Raw genomic sequence first — 19427 nt, 5'->3', positions numbered from 1 at the left:
GGGTGATGCCGAGGTGTGGCACTGGCACGGCCATCGCCCTCCGTGAGGGTGGGGGACGTCCCTGGGTCTCCAGGAGCAGGCGGCTCCAGCCCCCAAAACCTCCACAGCAAAGAGCAGCCAACACCCCAGGATGCTCCCTATGGAACCAGGATGCCCCCCCCATGGAACCAGGATGCCCCCCATGGAACCAGGACCAATGACCCCCCTCTGGGATCCCTGTGCAGTGAGTGACCCTCTCTGGGGTTGTTCCCTGTGTCCACACCCCTCGGTGACACAACCTGGGGGGGCTGGCACCTCCTCTTCCCAAGGATGGGATTCCCCCATTCCCAGCACCTCCTGAGGGCTTGGCTCTGATTCCTGCCCCCCCCTCAGGACCCCCAAGGTCCCACTGTTCCACAAACCTCCCTGTGGAGGCTCCTGAAACGAGGACACTGGAATTACTGCACAATGACCTGGGGGTCCTGCCAAGTTCCTGACTCCTTCAGCTCCTCCGGCTCAGGGGGGAGGCTGAGGGGGCTCGGGGGTCAGCGAGGGGTTGGGGGTGGGCACCCCAGAGCTGCAGGAGGCCCCGGATGGGTGCCCCACATCAGCATCCTGGTCCTAGTAACACCTGATCCTAATAGTGCCAGACTCCCATCCTAGTGAAGCCTGAGCCTAACAGTACCAGCATCCTGGTCCTAGTAAATCCTGATCCTAACAGCTCCTGATCCTAATAACACTAATATCATTCTGGTCCTAATGATGCCTGATTCCAGCACCAGCATCCCAGTCCTAATAACACCTGATCCTAATTGCACTGGTATCGCAGTCCTAATAATGCCTGATCCTATTAATGCCTGATCCTAGAACACCAGCATCCCAGTAAAACCAGCATCTCAATCCTAATAATGCCTGATCCTAATAGTACCGGTATCCCAGTCCTAATAAAGCCTGATCCCAATAATGCCTGATCCCAATAATGCCTGATCCCAGGAACACCAGCATCCTGGTCCTAACAATGCCTACTCCTCCCTGCACCAACATCCCTGTCCTAATCATCCCAGCCCTAATGATCCTGGTCCTCGGGCAGCGTCTGGTGGCCGTGGCCGCCCTCGGCACAGGCTGTCTCCAGGAATAGCTCCCAGACCTGATTCCTGCCCTTCTCCTTTATTCCAGCCTGGCAGAGGACAGACCCATTTCTCAGGCTGCCGGCCTGGCTCTGGCAGCAGGACGGGGCAGCTCAGGTCAGGCAGCCACGCTCAGAGAGGGGGGGACCCTTCCGTGAGCCCCCCCCAGGCAGTGGCTGCGACAGAAATCCCCCCAAAACTCGGAGCTCAGAGCCCCGAAACGCGTTTCCAAGGCAAAAAGGAAGGCGGGAGCTGGCGGGAGCCGGGAGCGAAGAACTGGAACGGAGAATTGTGTTTTCTTTTAAATGTCATGTTTTTTTTTAAGCTCGTTTTTTTGCACTCGGGTTTGGCGAAGCTGAGAAGACTGAAGTGACAAACCAGCTGTCCCCCCCGGCGCGGCGCAGACACCCACCCTCCGCCCCCACCCCCGGCACCGCCTGTGCGGGACCCCCAACCCCCCCCGCGCCCCTCCAACGCTGAACCCCCCGGCCCCCTGCCCACCCCCGCGCCCCAAAATCGGGGTGGGCAGGGCGGGGGGGGAGGGATATCGCTGATGCTTCCAGAGGGGCTGCGGCAGTGCTGTGTCTGTCGGGGGGTGCTGCAAGGCAAAGCCGGCGCTGTGAGGGCGCTGGTGGGTGGGTGCGGGTCCCCCAGCGCCCCCTGCCCACCCTTCCCGCTCACCCAGCGGGGCTAAGCCCAGTAGACGGGGAGGGCGCTGCAGAGGATGCTCGCCGTGGTGCCCAGGAGGGAGCGGTCGGCCAGGGGCAGGGAGATCCTCTGCTCGTCCTGCGGAGTGGGAGAGAGAAGGGAAAACGAGGCGGATGCCGCGCCCCAAATCCTCGCCGGGGGGCTGCCCCCCGCGCCCCAGCCTGGCCCAGCCGGGTCACCCCTCACCTGCCGGCGCTGGAAGGTCTCGGCCACCGTGTCCAGCCCCGGGATGTTGTCCTTGTCCACGCGGGTGACGAAGCAGGCGCGGTGCAGGCGGGATCTGTAGCTCACCAGCAGCTGTTTGAAAGTCAGACCCGGGTCGGCTCCATCCCACCGCCCCCACCACCCCGTGCCCCCTCCGGATGCCCCCCACTCACATTCCTGTAGTCATAGATGACGGTGGCCACGTTCCCGTCCCCGCTGTCCAGGTAGAAGGTGGCAGCGTCCTCTTCCCGGGCCGACCCTCCCCACAAACCCATCCGCAGCACCTGGAGAGGGGTCGAGGGGGATCTCAGAGCCTGCAGCACTCCCCCCCCATCCCCGTGGGCATCTGGGGGGTCCCTGGTGATGGCAGCGGGGGTTGCCCACTCACGGTGTCGGCGTGGCTCTGGTCGACGTGCAGCCACATGAGCAGGGCACCGGCGATGATGACCACGAGCAGCACCACCACCACCACCACGATGAGGAGGCACCGCAGGTGGTGGCAGCCCAGCAGCTTGCGGGGCAGGTAGCACAGCAGGCGAGGGACGAAGCACAGGGACTTCCTGAGGCAGCCGAAGCAGCCGGAGCAGCCGCAGCAGCCGGAGCAGCCGGGAAGCTTGGGGCACTTGCAGCACTTGGGCAGGCAGCAGCACTGGGCACACCTGGCACAGCACTTGGCACAGCACATGGTGCAGGGCAAGCAGCAGCCTGGGCAGCAGCACCCCTGCTCCGAGTCCTGGGGGTTTGGGAAAAGTAGGGGGAGGTGGGGTGAGCAGGATGGGGGGGATGCAGGAGGGTTGGGGGTGGGATTGTTGCAGGGAGAAGCTGGAATCCTGCTGCTCCTGGGCATCCCACTGTCTCTCAGTGTGCCACTCCTCCCATGTCAGAGCCCCTGAGTGCTGGGAATGCAGCACCCCAGGGACTCTTCCCATCACACCTGCACTGGTGCCTCGCTGGGATGAACAGGGCAAAGCCCTGTGCCCAGCTGGACACGGGGACGTGCCACTCTGCAGGGACTCACCTCTTCTTCCTCCACCACCACCTGCTTCATGCTGCTCTCCATGGCAGCCTCCTCCTCCTCTTCCTCCTCTTCTTCCTCCTCCTCCACCTCCCAGCCCGGCCTGCCTGCAGGGACTGGGTGCTTTATACCGGGGCACTGGGGTGGGGACAGGAGCGGCCCCTGTGAAGGGTTTGGTGTCCCCAGCGGTGCAGTCGGGCTCTGGCATGTGACCCTCTTCACTGGTGTTTGCCCAACGCCCACTCCCAGCTGGATCCTCCTGGGAACACGCAGGTCAAGAGGCTCCCAGGGCACTCGGGCGAGGACACTTGTCCCCGGGCACGAGGAGCTCTCTGCTGCCCAGGAGCGAGGGGTCAGGGCCAAAGCAAACCCTCCAGGGTGGAGCATCCGGCCGTGGCTGCGGCCAAGGGGAGACCTGGCCTGTGTCCCTTTGCCAGCTCGGCCACCTGGAGCTGCTTGAGGTGGGCAAAGAGCAAACAGGGCATTAAAGCTTTCCTGTAATCCACAGGGGTGGGATGGGAACGGGGTGACCATAGGGTTGGGACATGTCCCTGGTCCTCATTCTTGGCCCTGAGAGTGCTCGGGCACCACTGCCTGTGGCTTTTGGGGCTGCATTGTGGATTTTTTTGGGGTGAGAGGGGTCCCAGCTCTGGCACGTCACCCCAGCTGGCAGGGGGACACTGCTGTGCCTTGGCTCTGCCCATCCACGAAGCTCTCCTGCAGCTGGGCTCAGGCTGGGACCTCTCTAACCCCCCCTGAGACCCCAACCCTTGCAGACAGGCATGAGGTTTGTGTGTGTGTGTGTGTCCCCCGTTTCAAGCTGCCTCCTTTCCCAAGGTGACAAAGGACCATGAGAGCCCCTCCAGTGGCTCCTGGCTGTTTGCTCTCGGACACCACGGGAGCCCTTCTCGCCTTCCACAGCCCTGAGCAGGCTCTTGACCTGGATTCTTGCCAGGGCAACACAAGGTCGGGGCATTTTGTGGGGCAGAGCTCTGCTGGCTCCAGGTCAGCATGTGTGATTTCCCTCCTGTTCCCGGTGAAATGTCACCCTCTGGGAGCTGTGACCTCCCCCTTGCTGCCTGTGGCAGTGACTGTGAGGACAACACTGAGTTTGCACCCCTGGAAAGGTCAAATCAACCTCTCAGGGTCTCTTTTCCCCCTCCCAGCTCCACTAATCCTCAGTTTTCCAGTGCAGCACTCCGAGGTTCCCCCTGAGGTTGTTCCCTGCTGTGGGGCAGAGGGGCTGGGGGGGTGGGGATGGGGATTGGACTGGGATGGAGGGGAGCTGGATCGTGTTGTCTGTGGAGAACCCAGGGCTTGGCTCTTACCAGGGATGTGACACAGACCCTCTGTCCCCATTTGCGTGAGGAGGGGACAGGGGCAGGGACATTTCCAGGACGGCTGGAAGTGCAGAGGCTGCTCCTGCCATCCATGGGAACAGGGAGTGCACAGGTGGGGACACTGGGAGCCTGGTCTCTGGCAGGGGTAGTTGTGCCACTGCCCCCCATGTCTGAACCCTCCCAGGCTCGTGGCACCCCAAGCCAAAGGATTCACCTTCCCACCCTGCACCCCACAGGGAGACATCCCTGGGACAGCCCCACCACCCCGGGAAGGACGAGAGCAGCACATGGAGAAGGGGGCAGAGGCTTCACTTTGCAGACAGAAGCAAATCCCAAAGCAAATCCCACTTTTTTTATTGTGAGTGTCGCGTGGGAAAGCCACCGCGGTGCCGAGTGACAACGGATGGGGCACCCCCACAGCGGGGTGGCTGCCCCCGGGATGGGCACAGGGAGGAGGAGGAATGCCCGGGCATCCCAGGAGGCAACACGGGGAGCACAGGGACGGTGACATCGGTGACATCCCCTTCTCCCTGTCCCATCCCACTGGGAACCGGTGCTATGCCCAGTACACGGGCACGGTGCTGCAGAGGATGTTGATGGTGGTGCCCAGGATGGAGCGGTCGGCCAGGGGCACGGCGCTGTCCCCAACCTCCTCAGCCTGCAGGACACAGAACGGAGCAGGGGCTGCCACCCTTGGCAGCCACAGCAAGCCCCCAGCCCCACGTGTGTCCCCAGCTTCCCAGGACGCAGGGGCTGGGATGTGGGTGAGCCCAGTGCGGCTCCATCCCCACCCCAGCTCCGTCCCCGCTCACCTGCCGGCGCTGGAAGGTGTTGGTGACAGCGTCCAGCCCCGGGAAGTTGTCCCTGGCCACGCGGGTGATGTAGCAGGCGCGGTGCCGCCAGGACCTGTAGCCCACCAGCAGCTGTTGGCAGACAGACCCCGGCTCAGCTCTGCACCACCCCGTGCCCGCCGTGCCCGTCCCCAGGCGCCCCCCGCACACCTTGCTGTAGTCGTACACCACCGTGGCCGAGGCGTTGAGCCCGTCCCGCACCCAGAACGTCCCGGTCCTTTCCTTCTTGCTCATGGAGAGGCGCTGGGGGGTCCCTTCGCCATCCAGCCCGTGGATGGTCATTCGCAGCACCTGCCGGGCGGAGCGGGGTCAGGGAACTCCCAACCCCATCCCTGCAAGGCCGGGGCCGTTCCCAAACCCGCCCCCGGAGCCCGCGGCCCCTCCCTGCCCTCACCGTCTCCGCGTGTGCCTCGGTGATGTGCAGCCCCAGGAGGAGGAAGGCGGCGATGACCACCACGAGGACCACCACCACCACCACGGCGATCAGGACGCACTTGAGCTGGTGGGGGACGCAGGGCAGGCGGGGGGACTCCGTGTACCTCTGGAGAGGGGAGTGCCCGGCTGAGCTGCCGGCGTGGGGCCGGGCACGGCGGTGGGTCGCCTCGGGACGGGTGGTGGGTGCTCCTTACCGGGGGTGCCTCCTCCATCAGCGCCTCCTTGGAGCTGTCGTCCATCTCGCCGGGTGCTGCTGTCCCTTTGCCAGCCGCGGCCGGGGGGATTTATATGGTCACGGATGGGTGGGGGGAAGTTGTGGCCGCCCCGGCTGCCAAGGTGCCACTTGTGCTGTTTGAAGAGCCAGGGAGGGGACACGAAACCTCCGAGGGCCCTTTCCCGGCACTTGTCCAGCAGCGGAGGGTGGGTGCCAAGGCAAACAGCGGGCAGCAGAGCGTGCCCGCCCTCCACACCCCGGCCCGGGCTCTGGCAGCGGCCCCAGCACCCTCGGCACGTCCCCGGGGGTGCTGCAGCCCTGTCTGTGCACGGGCAGCTGCGGGTGTCCCCCCCGGGGGGAGGGCGAGGAGCTGGCTGGGCTCATTGTTCCCATCGGCGCCGTGCCAGGGACAGGACAGATGGACACCCGGGATGGGAGAGACGGGTGCCTGGGACGGGACGGGCGGGCGCCTGGGGCGGGGTGGATGGGTGCCCAGTGGATGGGTGCCCAGTGCGCCAGAGCGGGCAGGGAGCTGGCGCGGGCAGCGCTGCGGTGCCGAGCCGGGAGAGCCCCCGCGGTGCCACCCACCCCTGCGGGTGTCCCTCTGTCCCCCGCTCCTGTGCACCCCGAGGGCCCCCAGTGGCCGCCTCCCCCTCTCCCCAGCGTGGAACCCCGCGTTTGCTCGCTGGTGAGGACACGCGGCCACGCGCGCCCGGGGATGCTGGTGCTGCCACTCAGCCGCATCCCTCCCTCTCTCCCTCCCTCTCTCCCTCCTTCCCTCCCTCCTCCCCGCAGCACAGGAGCATGGTGTGCTGCAGAGCCGCGGGTCAGGCGCCGGCAGCCTCTGCTGACACCATCGCTGCTCCTCCACACTGACGTCTCCGGGGGAAAAAGGAGAGGAAAAGGCTTTTCCACAGCTCCCGGGCACAGCAGGATTGGGAACAGCTCCCGGGATCAAACAGGGATAAGGCCGGGGCGTGATGGAGCTGCGGCGCGGGAGAGGGATGCTGAGGGACCGGCTCCCTGCTCTCCTCCTCCTCCTCCTCGCCGCGGCCTGGCTCTGGCTGCCGGCGGAGGGGCGGCGGCCCCCCCGGCCCCCTCCTTGCCCCCCGACCTGCTCCTGCACCCGGGACACGGCTTTTTGCGTGGATTCCAAGGCTGTGCCCAAGAACCTGCCCCCCGAGGTCATCTCGCTGTGAGTCCCTGGGATGGGGATGGGGACAGGGAGCGGGTCATGTCCCAGGGGCTGCTGGCTGCCCTGGGGGGGGCAGGGACAGCCCCTCTGTGCCACATCAGGGGGCAAACGAGGGCAGGGTGGGGTCTGGGCAGTACGGGGGGGCTGTGGGGGAGTATCAGGCTGGAGACAGCCCGAGACTGGTCCCGGTGTCCTGCGGTGGTGGCACACCATGGCAGCCATCCATCAGTGACAGACAGAGCAGGGCTGCAGCCTGTCCACAGCGTGACCTTGGCGGCAGGAGCCCCGAGGGGACACGGCTGTGACCTTGGGGACCATGGCTGGGGGGGTCCTCACCGGGGTCCCTGAGGATATAGTGGTTCCCTGGAGCCTGCTATGGGTGTGTGTGGCAGAGACGTGTGTGTGTACATGTGTGTACATGTGTGTACATGTGTGTGCATGTGTGTGCACATGCATGTGTGTGTTTACACCCGTTTCTGTGCACATGGCCTCGGGCCAGGGGCTGCCGCAGGGCGTGGGCAGCGTGGGGTGGGTGCCAGCCCCCAGCGCCTCAGCCCCTCTGTGCCCCCCCTCAACAGGCAGAATGGCTGCTGGGGTCCCTCTCCCCCTGCTGAGGGGGCTGTGGTGGCACTCAGCGGGTGAGTGGCACTCAGCACTGCTGCTGTCCCCTCTCCTGAAGCTCGGTCTCTCCGGCAGGACGATGGTGAACGCAGCCTTCACGGAGATCCGGGAGGCAGCCTTTGCCCACATCCCTTCCCTGCAGTTCCTGTACGTCCCCCGCTCCCACAGCCAGGCATCCCGGTGCCCCCGGTGCCCACCCAGTGCTGACACCTCCCCCCTCTCTCTTTGCAGCCTCCTCAACTCCAACAAGTTCTCGCTGATCGGGGACAACGCCTTCGCCGGGCTCTCGCACCTGCAGTACCTGTGTGTGGGGCAGGGATGGGGACACGGGGACAGGGACAGCCCCGGGGAGGGCACAGGGAGGGCCAGGGGGTCCTCGGGGCGGCCGTGCCAATGTCTCCTCCTGCCACAGGTTCATCGAGAACAACGACATCCAGGCGCTCTCCAAGGGCACTTTCCGTGGGCTCAAGTCCCTGACACACCTGTGAGCACGTGGGGGTCCTGCAGGGGACATGGTGGGGGTGGCTTTGCCAGAGATGTGTCCCCATGACCCTTCTTGTCTCGCAGGTCCTTGGCCAACAACAACCTGCAGACCCTGCCCCGGGACCTCTTCAAGCCGCTGGACATCCTGAGTGACCTGTGAGGCTGCCACGGCACCGGGAACACCCGGGACACCGGGCTGGGGAGAGGGTGACATCCCAGGGCTTGGGAGGAGGACCCTGTGTGCTGGGGCCTGGCAGGGATCCCTGGGGCACCGGGCTGGGGAGAGGGTGACTGGGTGACATCCTGGTGGGTGCTGGGGGTGACTCAGTGCCATCCTTGGCAGGGACCTCCGTGGCAACACGCTGGTCTGCGACTGCAAGATCAAGTGGCTGGTGGAGTGGCTGGAGAGAACCAACACCACGGTCCCTGCCATCTTCTGCAGCAGCCCCGGGCAGTTCGAGGGGCAGCGGATCCGGGATCTGGCACTCAGTGACTTCCAGTGCATCACCACAGGCAAGGGATCACTGTCACCCGTCACCCCACTCCTGGGTACCCGGACCCTCACTGCCACCTCTCCCCTCCCCAGATTTCGTGATGCACCAGGTCCTGCCCTTCCAGGCGGTGTCAGCTGAGCCCTTCACCTACGACAGCGACCTGTACGTGGCCCTGGCACAGCCCAGTGCCAGCAGCTGCTCCATCCTCAAGTGGGACTACGTGGAGCGCAAGCTCCGCGACTTCGACCGCATCCCCGGTGAGGCAGCGGGCGGGGGGGCTGTTGGGACCCTCATTTGGGGTGACCCGGGGAGGGCAGAGCCCTGACGTGCCGCGGTCCCGCCGGCAGCTCACTCGGCGGTGCACTGCAAGCCCATCGTGGCGCAGGACCAGCTCTACGTGGTGGTGGCCCAGCTCTTCGGCGGCTCCTACATCTACCGCTGGGACACGGCCGTGGACAAGTTCATCAAGATCCAGGACATCGACAGCCAGAAGGTCCGCAAGCCCAACGACATCGAGGCCTTCCAGATCGAGGGGGACTGGTACTTCGTCATCGCCGACAGCTCCAAGGCAGGCTCCACCAGCCTCTACCGCCTCAACCAGAACGGCTTCTACTCCCAGCAAGCGCTGCACGCCTGGCACCGCGACACCGACGTGGAGTACGTGGAGAACGACGGCAAACCCCGGCTGATCATCTCCAGCAGCTCCCAGGCGCCCGTGATCTACCAGTGGAGCCGGGCGCAGAAGCAGTTCGTGGCGCAGGGGGAGGTGGGGAGATGCTGGACGTGCAGATGGTGAAGCACTTCAGGTCCAAGCGGGACCAGTTCCTCTGCCTCAGCCGCTACATCGGCGACTCCAAGGTGGTGCGCTGGGAAGGGCAGCGCTTCGTGGAGGTGCAGACGCTGCCGTCCCGCGGCTCCATGGTGATGCAGCCCTTCGCCGTGGGGCAGTGGCAGTACCTGGCGCTGGGCAGCGACTTCTCCTTCACCCACGTGTACCTGTGGGAGGAGGAGAAGCAGAAGTTCGCCAAGTTCCAGGAGCTGTCGGTGCAGGCGCCGCGGGCGTTCCGCTATGTGCCGGCCTCCGACGTGCAGCTCCTGCTGGCCCCCAGCTTCAAGGCCAACACGCTGGTGTACCGGCACGAGGTGGTGAACCTCAGCCTCTAGCCCGGGGTGGGAGCCCCCCCAGAGGGACGCCACGTCCTGCCCGAGGACATGCATGTGCCCGCCGTGCCCTGACCCACGGTCACAGCCCGCTCCCAGCCCCAATCCCGGCCCCTCTGGTGTCACCCACCCCCAGGGCAGCCCCCAGACCCACAGTGCCTCAGTTTCCCCCTCCCCTCAGTGCTCCCGGTTTCTCCGTGTGCAGCCATCCCCTGGGATGCAGGGAAGGAGGGTGGGTGGGACAGCCCTCACACCCCCGGGGGGCTAAGGGGGCTGAGGGGTCTCTGCCCGCTCGGGTGATGGGCTGAGGGGGGCACAGAGTGGGGGGATTTGTACGGGAAGGGTGGGGAGCTCCCGGGAATTTGGGGTGTTCCCAGGCTGACGAGGTGCTCCGGAGTGGATGGGATGGCTGAGGTGTGTGGGGTGGGATCGGGATGCCATGAGGACAACGGGATGCTCTGAGGTGGATGAAGGTGGGATTCCGAGGATGACACGGTGCTCCGAGGCCAGGAGGATGCTCCGAGGCCAGGAGGATGCTCCACGTCCAGGAGGTGGACGTGGATGGGATGCCCTGAGGACAATGGGATGGGATGCCCTGAGGACAATGGGATGCTCTAAGCCACTGAGATGCTCCAAGGATGATGGGATGCTCCAAGTTGGATGCAGATGGGATGCCCAGAGGACAATGGGATGCCCTGAGGACAATGGGATGCCCCAGGCCGGCAGGATGCTCTGAGGTGGATGCCGATGGGATGCCCCGAGGCAGCAGCAGGGCTGCCTCCCATCCCCCTCCGTGCACATCCAGCAGCTCCCTGTGCCCATGGCCCCGCTGCCAGGCGGGTACCCGAGGTGTCTGTGCCCACCAAAACACCCCCCAATAAACACACTGTGACCCCCAGCCCTGCCTGTGTCTGCCAACAGCTTCCACGTGTCCTCCCAGACACTCCTGCTCCTTCCAGCCCTGCCCCACCCAGCATCCCACAGCTCCAGGAAGGGCGAATCCCTCATTTTAGGGTGCTCCAGGCCCCTCACGTGGCTTGCCTGGTGGTTTTTTTCCAGCAGAAACCTTGGCCCGCGGTGGGGGTGGGAAGCAGGAGGTGTTTCCCCAGGGGAGGGGAGTCTCCACCCAACTGGTTTTCCAGGGGAGCTTTTCCCCGTTTCCCAGGGGTGTGAATTTGCATGTGAAAAGCCACCAATTAGGCTCACAAATAAAGATCCTCTCGAGCCAACGAGGCCCCCCCCGGGGCACGGATGGATTTGGGAAGCAGGATTGGATCTGGGTGGCTGCAGAGCCCGAACCTGGCGGCTCCCAGGGCACTTCCACAGTTCCCTGCCTCAGTTTCCCTCCAGGGAAAGGGAGGATTTCAAAGCCCAGCGAGCACTGCAGGGGGGTTCTGGCACCTCGGCACCGTCCCTGACCGGGAGGGGGGATTTGGGAAGCCCTGGAACACTCCGGGGGCTGCAGAGCCAAGGGGAAGGTGGCCCAGAGAGGAGATTCCAGCGGGTTCTGTTTTCCCTGGAGCATCTTGCAGGGCTCTGCAGAGCCCTGGCCCTGGTTCAGCAGCACACCCGAGAGAAAGGAAGAGAGAAAAGAAACCCTCGTCACCACTCCAAGGGGCTTTGTCCCCTTTCTCTACCTGCTTCGAGCGTCACAAAAAGCATCACACCCCCTCCAAACCCCAAAAGAATTCCTCAGCAACGCACAAAGGGGCTTTACCTCCCTCCTTCTCTACCTGTTTACTGCTTAAAAAACTTAATTTTCATATTATTTTTTAAAATATACCTTTAATATTATTATGTTAATTAGTAGATTAAGATTTAATATTTAAAAGCGATGTTTGGATATTTTTATGTGAGGGAATGTTTACTACATATTTTATATAATATCTCGTATATTAATACATTATGTTTACTATATTAGGAGTAATGTATTATTGTATATAAAAAGGAAATATATAATATATGAATTTCAAATAGGAATACGTAATATTTAATTAAATATATTTTGATAAATATAAAGATATTGATATTTTATATAAAATATTATTTATTAATATAGATATATAGAATTAAAAATATTATATATTAATATAGAAATTCTTTATAGATAAAATTATAATAAGTAAATTAAAAGTAAAGGTAATAAAAATAAGAAATATATAAATAAAAAGTAATATACATATGAATTATTATATGAACTTAAAACATTATATATTAAAAATACGTTTTAACATGGATATATTGTATATCGTACATTAATATTTCACGTATTAGAGGAGTTTTTAAATATAAAAATACGATCTATCAAAGCTCCGGGAACCACAGCGACATTTTTAAGAACCGCTGTTGCCCTTTTAAGAAGCGTCGCCCTTTTAAGACGCGTTGCCCTTTTAACAGCGTTGCCCCTTTAAGAGCGGGAGGTGGGGCCCGCACGGCGGCTGCGCGGGTCGGTGCCTCCAACTTTCAACTTTTGGGATCCGTTTCCTCGGGAGGGGTTTTGGGGGGAGCTTTTGGGGGGCCCCCAGGGCGGGCACAGCTCCCACCCTCCCTCCCGGCACCGCCCGAGGCTCCGGCCCCGCCCGCACCATGGTGTCCTGGATCCTCAGCCGGGTGATCGAGTGAGTGGGGTCCGGGGGGGTGTGATGGGGAGGGGCGCGGGGTGGGGGAGCCCCCGCTCCGCTGTCCCCCCGCCGGCTGTTCGGTTAACGGGAGGTCCCCGTGCCGGTCCCGCAGCGGGGACTTAACGGAGCGGCCCCAGGCGGGGTTTGGGGGGGGGCGGTCCCAAATCGCTTCTATGGGGGTAACCAGCCCCCTACCGCCACCCCCCACCCCTGAAAATGCGTCCCTGAGCTGCTGCCGACCCTTCCTGCCCGTCCTGGGGGGCGAGCTCGGCCTGGGGTCCCCTGCATCAATAATTGGGAGGGTCCCCTGTATTGCCCCGGAGGGGTCCCTGCATCGCCCTGGAGGAGGGGGGCGTGCTCAGAGGGTCCCCACATCGCCTTGGAGGGGGTTCTTGCTCAGAGGGGGTCCCCTGCATTGCCTGGGAGGGGTCCCTGCATCAGCTGGGGGGGGGTCCCTGCATAGAGTCCCTGCATCATCTAAAGGGGTCCCTGCTAAGGGTCCTCACATCGCCTGGAGGGGGTCCCTGCTCGTAGGGTCTCCACATCACCCAGGATGGTCCCTGCATCAACTGGGGGGGCCCTGCATCACCGGGAGGGTCCCCCCCCCAGCCCTGACCCCCCCCCCAGCCCTGTTCACTCCCCTGTCTCCCCCGCCGTGGCCAGCTGGGCTGGGTGCCCAGTGGCCCCCCGTGCCGGGGGAGCCCCCCGTGGGGCAGCAGGGAGCCGTGGGTGCCCCCAGCTCCCCCTCCCCAGGTACAGGAGGGTGTCGGGGTGCCCGGCTGTGCCCGGCACACGAGGTGGGTGTTTTGGGGGTGGCACCCCCGGGATGGGGGTTGGCACCGGCGGGGACTGAGCCCGTGCCCTGCCACCTCCTCCTGCCACCGCCCCGACAGGTCCAGCCAGTCCCCGTGGGCGTGGGAGTGACTCGGTGCTCATGGCCGGCTCCCCACGGCGGCTCCCGGGTGGCTCCGACCCTCTTCCCGACCCTTTTCCCGGCGGCTCCGGGGTGGGGGCGGTGCTGGGGGGGCTCAAAGCCCGGCTTTGGCTTTGGGGCCGCCGGCTCTGCTGGTCCCTGTTCCTGCTGCTCTACGCGGGCTGGCCGGGCTGCCTCACCCCCCCTCTGCGTTACAGGCTGGTTTTTGGGATGCTCTACCCGGCCTACGCGTCCTACAAGGCTGTGAAGGCCAAAAACATCCGGGAATACGTGAGTAGCCCCTTATCCAGGCTCCAGCCCTGCTTCCCGGGCTCCAGTCTCTGCCTTTCCCTGGCTCCAGTCCCCACTGATGGGCTCCAGCCCCTCCTTTCCCTGGGCCCTTCCTGAGCTCCAGCCCCCCTCTTTCTCTGGACTCCAGTCCCCCTTGCCCAGTCTCCAGTCCCCCTTGCCCAGTCTCCAGTCCCCCTTTCCCAGTCTCCAGCCCCCTTTTCCCAGGCTCCAGCCCCCACTGCCGTGCTCCCTGCTCCCACAGGTCCGCTGGATGATGTACTGGATCGTCTTTGCGCTCTTCATGGCCACGGAGACCTTCACCGACCTCCTCATCTCCTGGTGAGCTGGGGAGGGGCCCTGAGGGGTGCAAGGAAGGGCCCCCCCTCCCCATCCCTGGGTGGATCCGATGTGGGATCTCCAGGGCTGGCGTTTGGGGGGAGCAGGACATGCCCACAGTGTCCCCCTGTGCCCCAGGTTCCCGTTCTACTACGAGGTGAAGATGGCCTTTGTGCTCTGGCTGCTGTCCCCGTACACGCGGGGGGCCAGCCTGCTCTACCGCCGCTTCGTGCACCCCACGCTGGCCCGCAAGGAGAAGGTGAGGCCTCCTGGCATTTTGGGGGGGTCCCCTGTGCCCTTCCTGGGCAGGGTCAGCCCCCTGAGCTGGGCTGGCAGTGCCCCAGCGAGGTGGCAATGCCCTGGGAGGTTGTGATGCCCTGGGAAGTGACAATGCCCTGGGAGGTGACAATACCCCAGGACATGAGGATGCCCTGGGAGGTGGCAGTGCCTCAGGACGTGATGATGCCCAGGGACACGATGAGGCCAAGGAACATGGCAGTGCTCCAGGACCTGACAGTGCCCAGGGACATGGTGATGCCCTGGGAGGTGGCAATGCCCGGGGACATGGTGATGCCCTGGGAAAGTGGCATTGGCCTGGAAGGTGACAATGCCCAGGAATGTGATGATGCCTTGGGAAGTGACAATGCCCCAGAACGTGGCAATGTCCCAGGGACACAGCATTGCCCAGGGAGGTGACAATACTCAGGGATGTGGCGATGCCCCAGGAGGTGATGATGCCCAGGGAGGTGGTGATGTCCCTGGGAGGTGACAATACTAGGAATCTGGTAATGTCCTGGGAGGTGGCAATGCCCAGGGACACGGGGATGATGCAGGGAGGTGACAATGCCCCAGGAGGTGATGATGCCCAGGGACGTGGTTCTGGGAGGTGGCGATGCCCCATAGGGACACGGTGATGCCCTGGGAGGTGGTAATGCCCCAGGAACATGGTGATGTCTTGGGAGGTGACAATCCCCCAGGACACGATGATGCCGAGGGACTTGGCATTACCCAGGGAGGTGACAATGCCTGGGCACACGGTGATGCCCTGGGACGTGGTGGTGCCCTGGGCACACAGTGATGCCCTGGGCACACAGTGATGCCCTGGGACATGGTGGTGCCCTGGGACATGGTGGTGCCCTGGAACGTGGCAATGCCCCAGGATATGACAATGCCCCGGGACGTGGCCCTGTGCACCCCCAGCACCACCACGGTTGTCTCGGCAGGACATCGACACCTTCCTGGTCCGGACCCGGGAACGTGGCTACGAGACGATGCTGCACTTCGGCAAGAGGGGCCTCAACCTGGCGGCCACCGCCGCCGTCCAGGCGGCCACCAAGGTACCGGCACCGGGCAGGGCCCTCCGGGGAGGGGGCTGTGCTGCAGACGGAGGGGTTTTCGCCATGTGGCTCACACCCTGCCCTCTGTGCCCCCCCAAACCCAGAGCCAGGGCGCCCTGGCCGGGCGGCTGCGCAGTTTCAGCATGCAGGACCTGCGCTGCATCCCCGCCCAGGGCCCCGCGCCCTTCCCGGACCCCCTGTACCTGGAGGAGCAGGACGGCCGCCGGCTGGGTGAGCTGGGGCAGGGGGGGCTCAGGGCAATGTAGGGGGGCTCAACAAATCCCCCGGGGGCTGTGCCGTGCCAGCCAGCAGCTGTGGTGTCCCCTTTGTCCCAGGCTGTGGCGCGGCTCTGCCCGCCCGGCGCTACGAGAGCGACACGGAGGATGATGATGAGGAGGAGCTGTGGTCGGACTCGGGGGTGACCCCACAGCCTTCCCCACGCCGGGATCCCAAGCCCCTGTCCCGCAGCCAGAGCCTGCGCTCCCTGAGGAAGACCCCGGCAAAAGAGGTACCGTGGGAGGGGGACAGGCCGTGGTTGGGGTCGGGGGTTGGGGCCAGGGGGGTCCTGACCCCATCTCTGCCCCTGCCCAGGGCTCTTCCCGGCTCCTGCGCAGCCGGATCAGGAGGAAAACGGCCCCCTCGGAGCAGGACAGCTAAAAATCCCGGGAAACCTCTGCCAAAGATCCCGGGAAACCCCTGCCAGGAGCCTTTACACGAGTTTGCTGCTGTGGGGTCAGGAGACCCCATTCCTGCATTCCCTGGGGGGGGAGGGTCCTGTATCCTTGGGGGGGGTTTCCTGCATCCTTGGAGTGGGGGTTTCCCCTGCCTGACACTGTAAATGCCTTCTGTGACCTCTGTGGTGCCTCGGGGAGGGGGCACCACCTCGCTGTCCCCCCACTCTGCTGCTCCCAGTGCCCCCTCCCAGACCCCCCCAGCTCGGCGCCGGCGCCTCCCCCCTCATGGGGTCTGGCCCCCTCCTCCTTTTCTGCCACCCCATAAACACTACACACACTCTGGGGTCCCCCCCCTCCTGCCACAGTGCCTTGTTCCCCACATTCCCATCCCATCCCAGCAGCCAGGGATGGGATGGGATGGGATGGGATGTGCCTTGTCCCCCCGAAGCCAAAGACTTTTGGGCTCCCCCCCACCCCAGACACAGACTGACACCCCCACACTTGAACCTGGTGGGGTGGGGGCTGGTGCCTCACTGTGGCCCTGCTGGGCACCTCATTCCCAGGCTTTTAACATTCCCCTCTCCCCCCCAAAATAGGGGGTTTTGTACATGGAAAATAAATAAATAAATAAATGCTGTGTCAGATTTTTGGAGCCAGGAATTGTCCCCTCCCCAGGGGGGTGCAGTGCCTGGTGGGACAGAGCAGCACTGGGGGTGCAGGGGTGATTTTTTTTCCCCTTTTGGAGGGAGCTGTATCCTCTGGGATCCATCCAAGATTCCTCCTGGGGTTTTACTCCTCTGCTTTAGGCACGTGGGATCCCCATAGCAGCCCCAGACTCTTCCAGGGAAGCTTCCTGAGATTGTTTTTCCTTTGGAGGATTGATCCTCCAGGATCAGTCTGAGATTCCTTCCAGGGCATCTCCCAAGGTCTTTTCACCCACGTCTCAGGTTCCAGGATCCTGGGCAGCATCCTCAGACTCCTCCAAGGAAGCTGCCCACGATGATTTTCTGTCTTTTGGAGGAGGCTGTATCCTTTGGGATCCATCCAAGGTTCCTTCCAGGACACCTCCCAGGGTCTTTTCACCCATATTTCAGCTTCCAGGATCCCAGCTGGCAGCCCCAGACTCCTCCAGGGAAGCTTCCTGAGATGATTTTTCTCTCTTGGAGGACGATTTATCCTCCGGGATCCACCCGGAGTCTTTTCCCACCCGCTTGAGGACCCCGAGACCCCCAGGTCACATCCCCAAACTTCCCAGGAAGCCGGGGGTGGGTGCTGGGCTGCCGGGATCCTGCAGTAGCCGCGTCCCCCACGGCGTGGCAGCAGCAGCCCTGACCCTGCCGGGTGTCCCCATGTCCCCAGCCTGACATCCATCCCTCCGGGATTGTCCCCACGGCCTTGCCCACCCCTCCTCCACCTCCCTGCCGGCGCTCCCACATCCCACCCGGGGGGTCCCAACCCCTTCCCGGGGGGGGTTTTCCCTGCTTGGGTGGGCACGAGTGGGTCGGGCAGGGTGGCACAAGGTGACTCGCGTGGCCTCCCCTGCCCCCGGGCCTCTGCCTGTCCCCCGGTGCCCTGTCCCTGGCACCAATCCCCTCGCTCCCAATCCCTCCTGCCCTCACCCCTCGGGTCAGCCTGTATTTTTAGCCCTTGGCTGCTTTCAGGGGGGTCTTCCCAGGGCAGGGACAGCGTCTGTCCCGGGCTGGAGCCTCTCCAGGACGGGCTCCGAGGGGCGTCCCGGGGCAGGCAGGGGTGTTGGAGCAGCTTAGGTGGAGGTGGCTGGATTAGCCCCGTAAAACTGCCCGGGAGACGATTACTTAAAGCAGCGGAGAAGGAAGGCTGGGTGGGGACAGCAAGGGCCAGGGGGCTGCCTGTAATCCCCCTAAAGCCGCTTAGGGAGCGCGGTTCCTCCAAGGATACAGCCCAGGGAGGCTGCTGGGTCGACCTGGGGGTCAAGGGGTGGTGGTGAGGGGGTGTCTCCCAGCTTGGGGGACCCCAGGGTGGGCAGTGAGGGGGTGGCAGCGGCGTTGGAGCCCCAGCATTCCATCCCTGGGGTGGGATCGGTGATTCCCAGCTCGGGGAAACCGAGGCACGACACCCTCCCCTTCCCCACCTCCCAAGGAGTGTTCCTGGGAAGGGAACCGGGAGTTTTGGCCGCCCTGCTTTGGCAGCTCCGTGTGTTCCCCGGGGGCTGGAACACAAGGAGGGGACGGGAGGCGGGCGGGGCCGAGGCAGCCCCCGCGGGTGCCAGCGCTGATCCCAGCTGTGTCAGCGCACGGGCCTGTGCCAGGCTGCAGTCAGCAGAGCCCTAATCCCCTCCCGGCTCGCCTGGCACCGCCCCAGCACAGCAGTTTAAGCGCCTGACCTGAGCTCGCCCGCTGCCACAGTCCCCTCCGGGGAGGGGGTGCCAGGCTGAGCCCCGGCTGGCACCGCTGTGGGGACCCCCCATCCTGTCCCACCCCGTTCGTGCCCACTGGGGAGGGGTGAAGTGGGGCTGGGGTGTTGCAGGAGGTCACGTAATCCAGGGGTGCTCCTGGGCTGCATCCCCAGCAGGTTCAGGGAGGGGATTCTCCCCCTCTGCTCTGCTCTGGTGAGACCCCGCCTGCAGCTCAGGGGGTCTCCAACATCACAAGGATGTGGAGCTGCTGGAGTGAGTTCAGAGGAGGTCACAGAGATGCTCCAGAGCCCCTCTGCTCTGGAACCAGGCTGGGAGAGCTGGAGGGTTCACCTGGAGAAGAGAAGGCTCCAGGGAGAGCTGAGAGCCCCTTCCAGGGCCTAAAGGGGCTCCAGGAGAGCTGGAGAGGGACAAGGGAGAGTGCCAGGATGAGGGTGAATGGCTCCCTGCCTGCATCCCTGGGAGCTGGCAGGGACCGGGTGACCCGAGGCTGCTCCCTCTCCCAGCTGACAGGGACACGGCTGCTGCTCCAGGGAACCGTGATGCCAACCCCGGGACCGGCGCTGCCCGTTCCCGGAGGGCAGCAGCCTCATGATCCAGTGCCTTGGCACTGCCAAAGGTCAGTGCCCGGGGGTGCCATGGCCGGGCACTGCGGGGGTGTCACCTTGGCCCTGCTCCCTCCCCCGGCGCTGCTGGGTCAGGTTAAGTGGGTTCATTACTCATTAATGGGATTTACCCTCCAGACCTCCCCTGGGAGCCGCTGGGTGCTTGGGGTGCCACCCCCAGAGCCCCCCTGCACCCACCCCTCAGCATCCTCCTCACCCCCCCCCTGCTGCTGATGGGGCTGGGAGCCCACTGAGCCCCCCCAAACCCCACAGTGGTGGCACTGAGTGACCCCTCCACGCCCCTGCAGCCCCCCACCCTCTCCCTGCCCCATTCCCAGCTCGTTTTACCCCACTGCAGCCAACTGGGGGGGGCTGCTGCCCCTCTGGGGAGGGATGTGTGGGATGCCGATGCCATCCCTGGGGCTGCCCTC

The 19427-nt window shown here is 63.8% G+C and overlaps 3 protein-coding genes across 6 annotated transcripts; 2 read left to right on the top strand and 1 right to left on the bottom strand.

Moving 5' to 3' along the window:
* Positions 1-1400: 1400 nt before the first annotated feature.
* SFTPC (surfactant protein C) lies at positions 1401-6140 on the bottom strand. The gene is made up of 10 exons (XM_064637851.1): positions 5854-6140; positions 5619-5765; positions 5375-5515; positions 5186-5296; positions 4931-5031; positions 3037-3430; positions 2407-2751; positions 2192-2302; positions 2001-2111; positions 1401-1892 (listed from the first exon to the last, which is right to left on the bottom strand). The coding sequence occupies exons 1-10, from the start codon at positions 5896-5898 to the stop codon at positions 1797-1799; spliced, it is 1602 nt and encodes a 533-aa protein (XP_064493921.1). The 5' UTR covers positions 5899-6140; the 3' UTR covers positions 1401-1796.
* Positions 6141-6656: 516 nt separating this feature from the next.
* On the top strand, positions 6657-10725 carry LGI3 (leucine rich repeat LGI family member 3). The gene is given in 9 exon segments (XM_064638099.1): positions 6657-7068; positions 7765-7836; positions 7921-7992; positions 8102-8173; positions 8257-8328; positions 8516-8685; positions 8759-8923; positions 9014-9433; positions 9436-10725. Coding segments are annotated over 9 exon segments (1653 nt in total). The 5' UTR covers positions 6657-6853; the 3' UTR covers positions 9831-10725.
* A 1529-nt stretch (positions 10726-12254) lies between these two features.
* On the top strand, positions 12255-16643 carry REEP4 (receptor accessory protein 4). Of its 4 annotated transcripts, none has more exons than XM_064637820.1 (8): positions 12255-12445; positions 13580-13652; positions 13915-13991; positions 14127-14247; positions 15212-15325; positions 15430-15556; positions 15661-15833; positions 15917-16643. In XM_064637820.1, the coding sequence occupies exons 1-8, from the start codon at positions 12414-12416 to the stop codon at positions 15980-15982; spliced, it is 783 nt and encodes a 260-aa protein (XP_064493890.1). In that variant the 5' UTR covers positions 12255-12413; the 3' UTR covers positions 15983-16643. The 4 variants fall into 4 exon arrangements, with proteins under 4 accessions (XP_064493890.1, XP_064493893.1, XP_064493889.1 ...); XM_064637823.1 differs by lacking the exon at positions 12255-12445 and adding an exon at positions 12519-12627 and having other exon boundaries at positions 15917-16110; XM_064637819.1 differs by lacking the exon at positions 12255-12445 and adding an exon at positions 12570-13201 and having other exon boundaries at positions 15917-16110.
* The last annotated feature ends 2784 nt before the right edge of the window (positions 16644-19427 follow it).

This window comes from Pseudopipra pipra, chromosome 28, assembly GCF_036250125.1.
Source record: "Pseudopipra pipra isolate bDixPip1 chromosome 28, bDixPip1.hap1, whole genome shotgun sequence".
NCBI classification, from domain to species: domain Eukaryota; kingdom Metazoa; phylum Chordata; class Aves; order Passeriformes; family Pipridae; genus Pseudopipra; species Pseudopipra pipra.
Note: the sequence above shows the minus strand (reverse complement) of the source record. Positions and strands in the feature narration are given on the sequence as shown.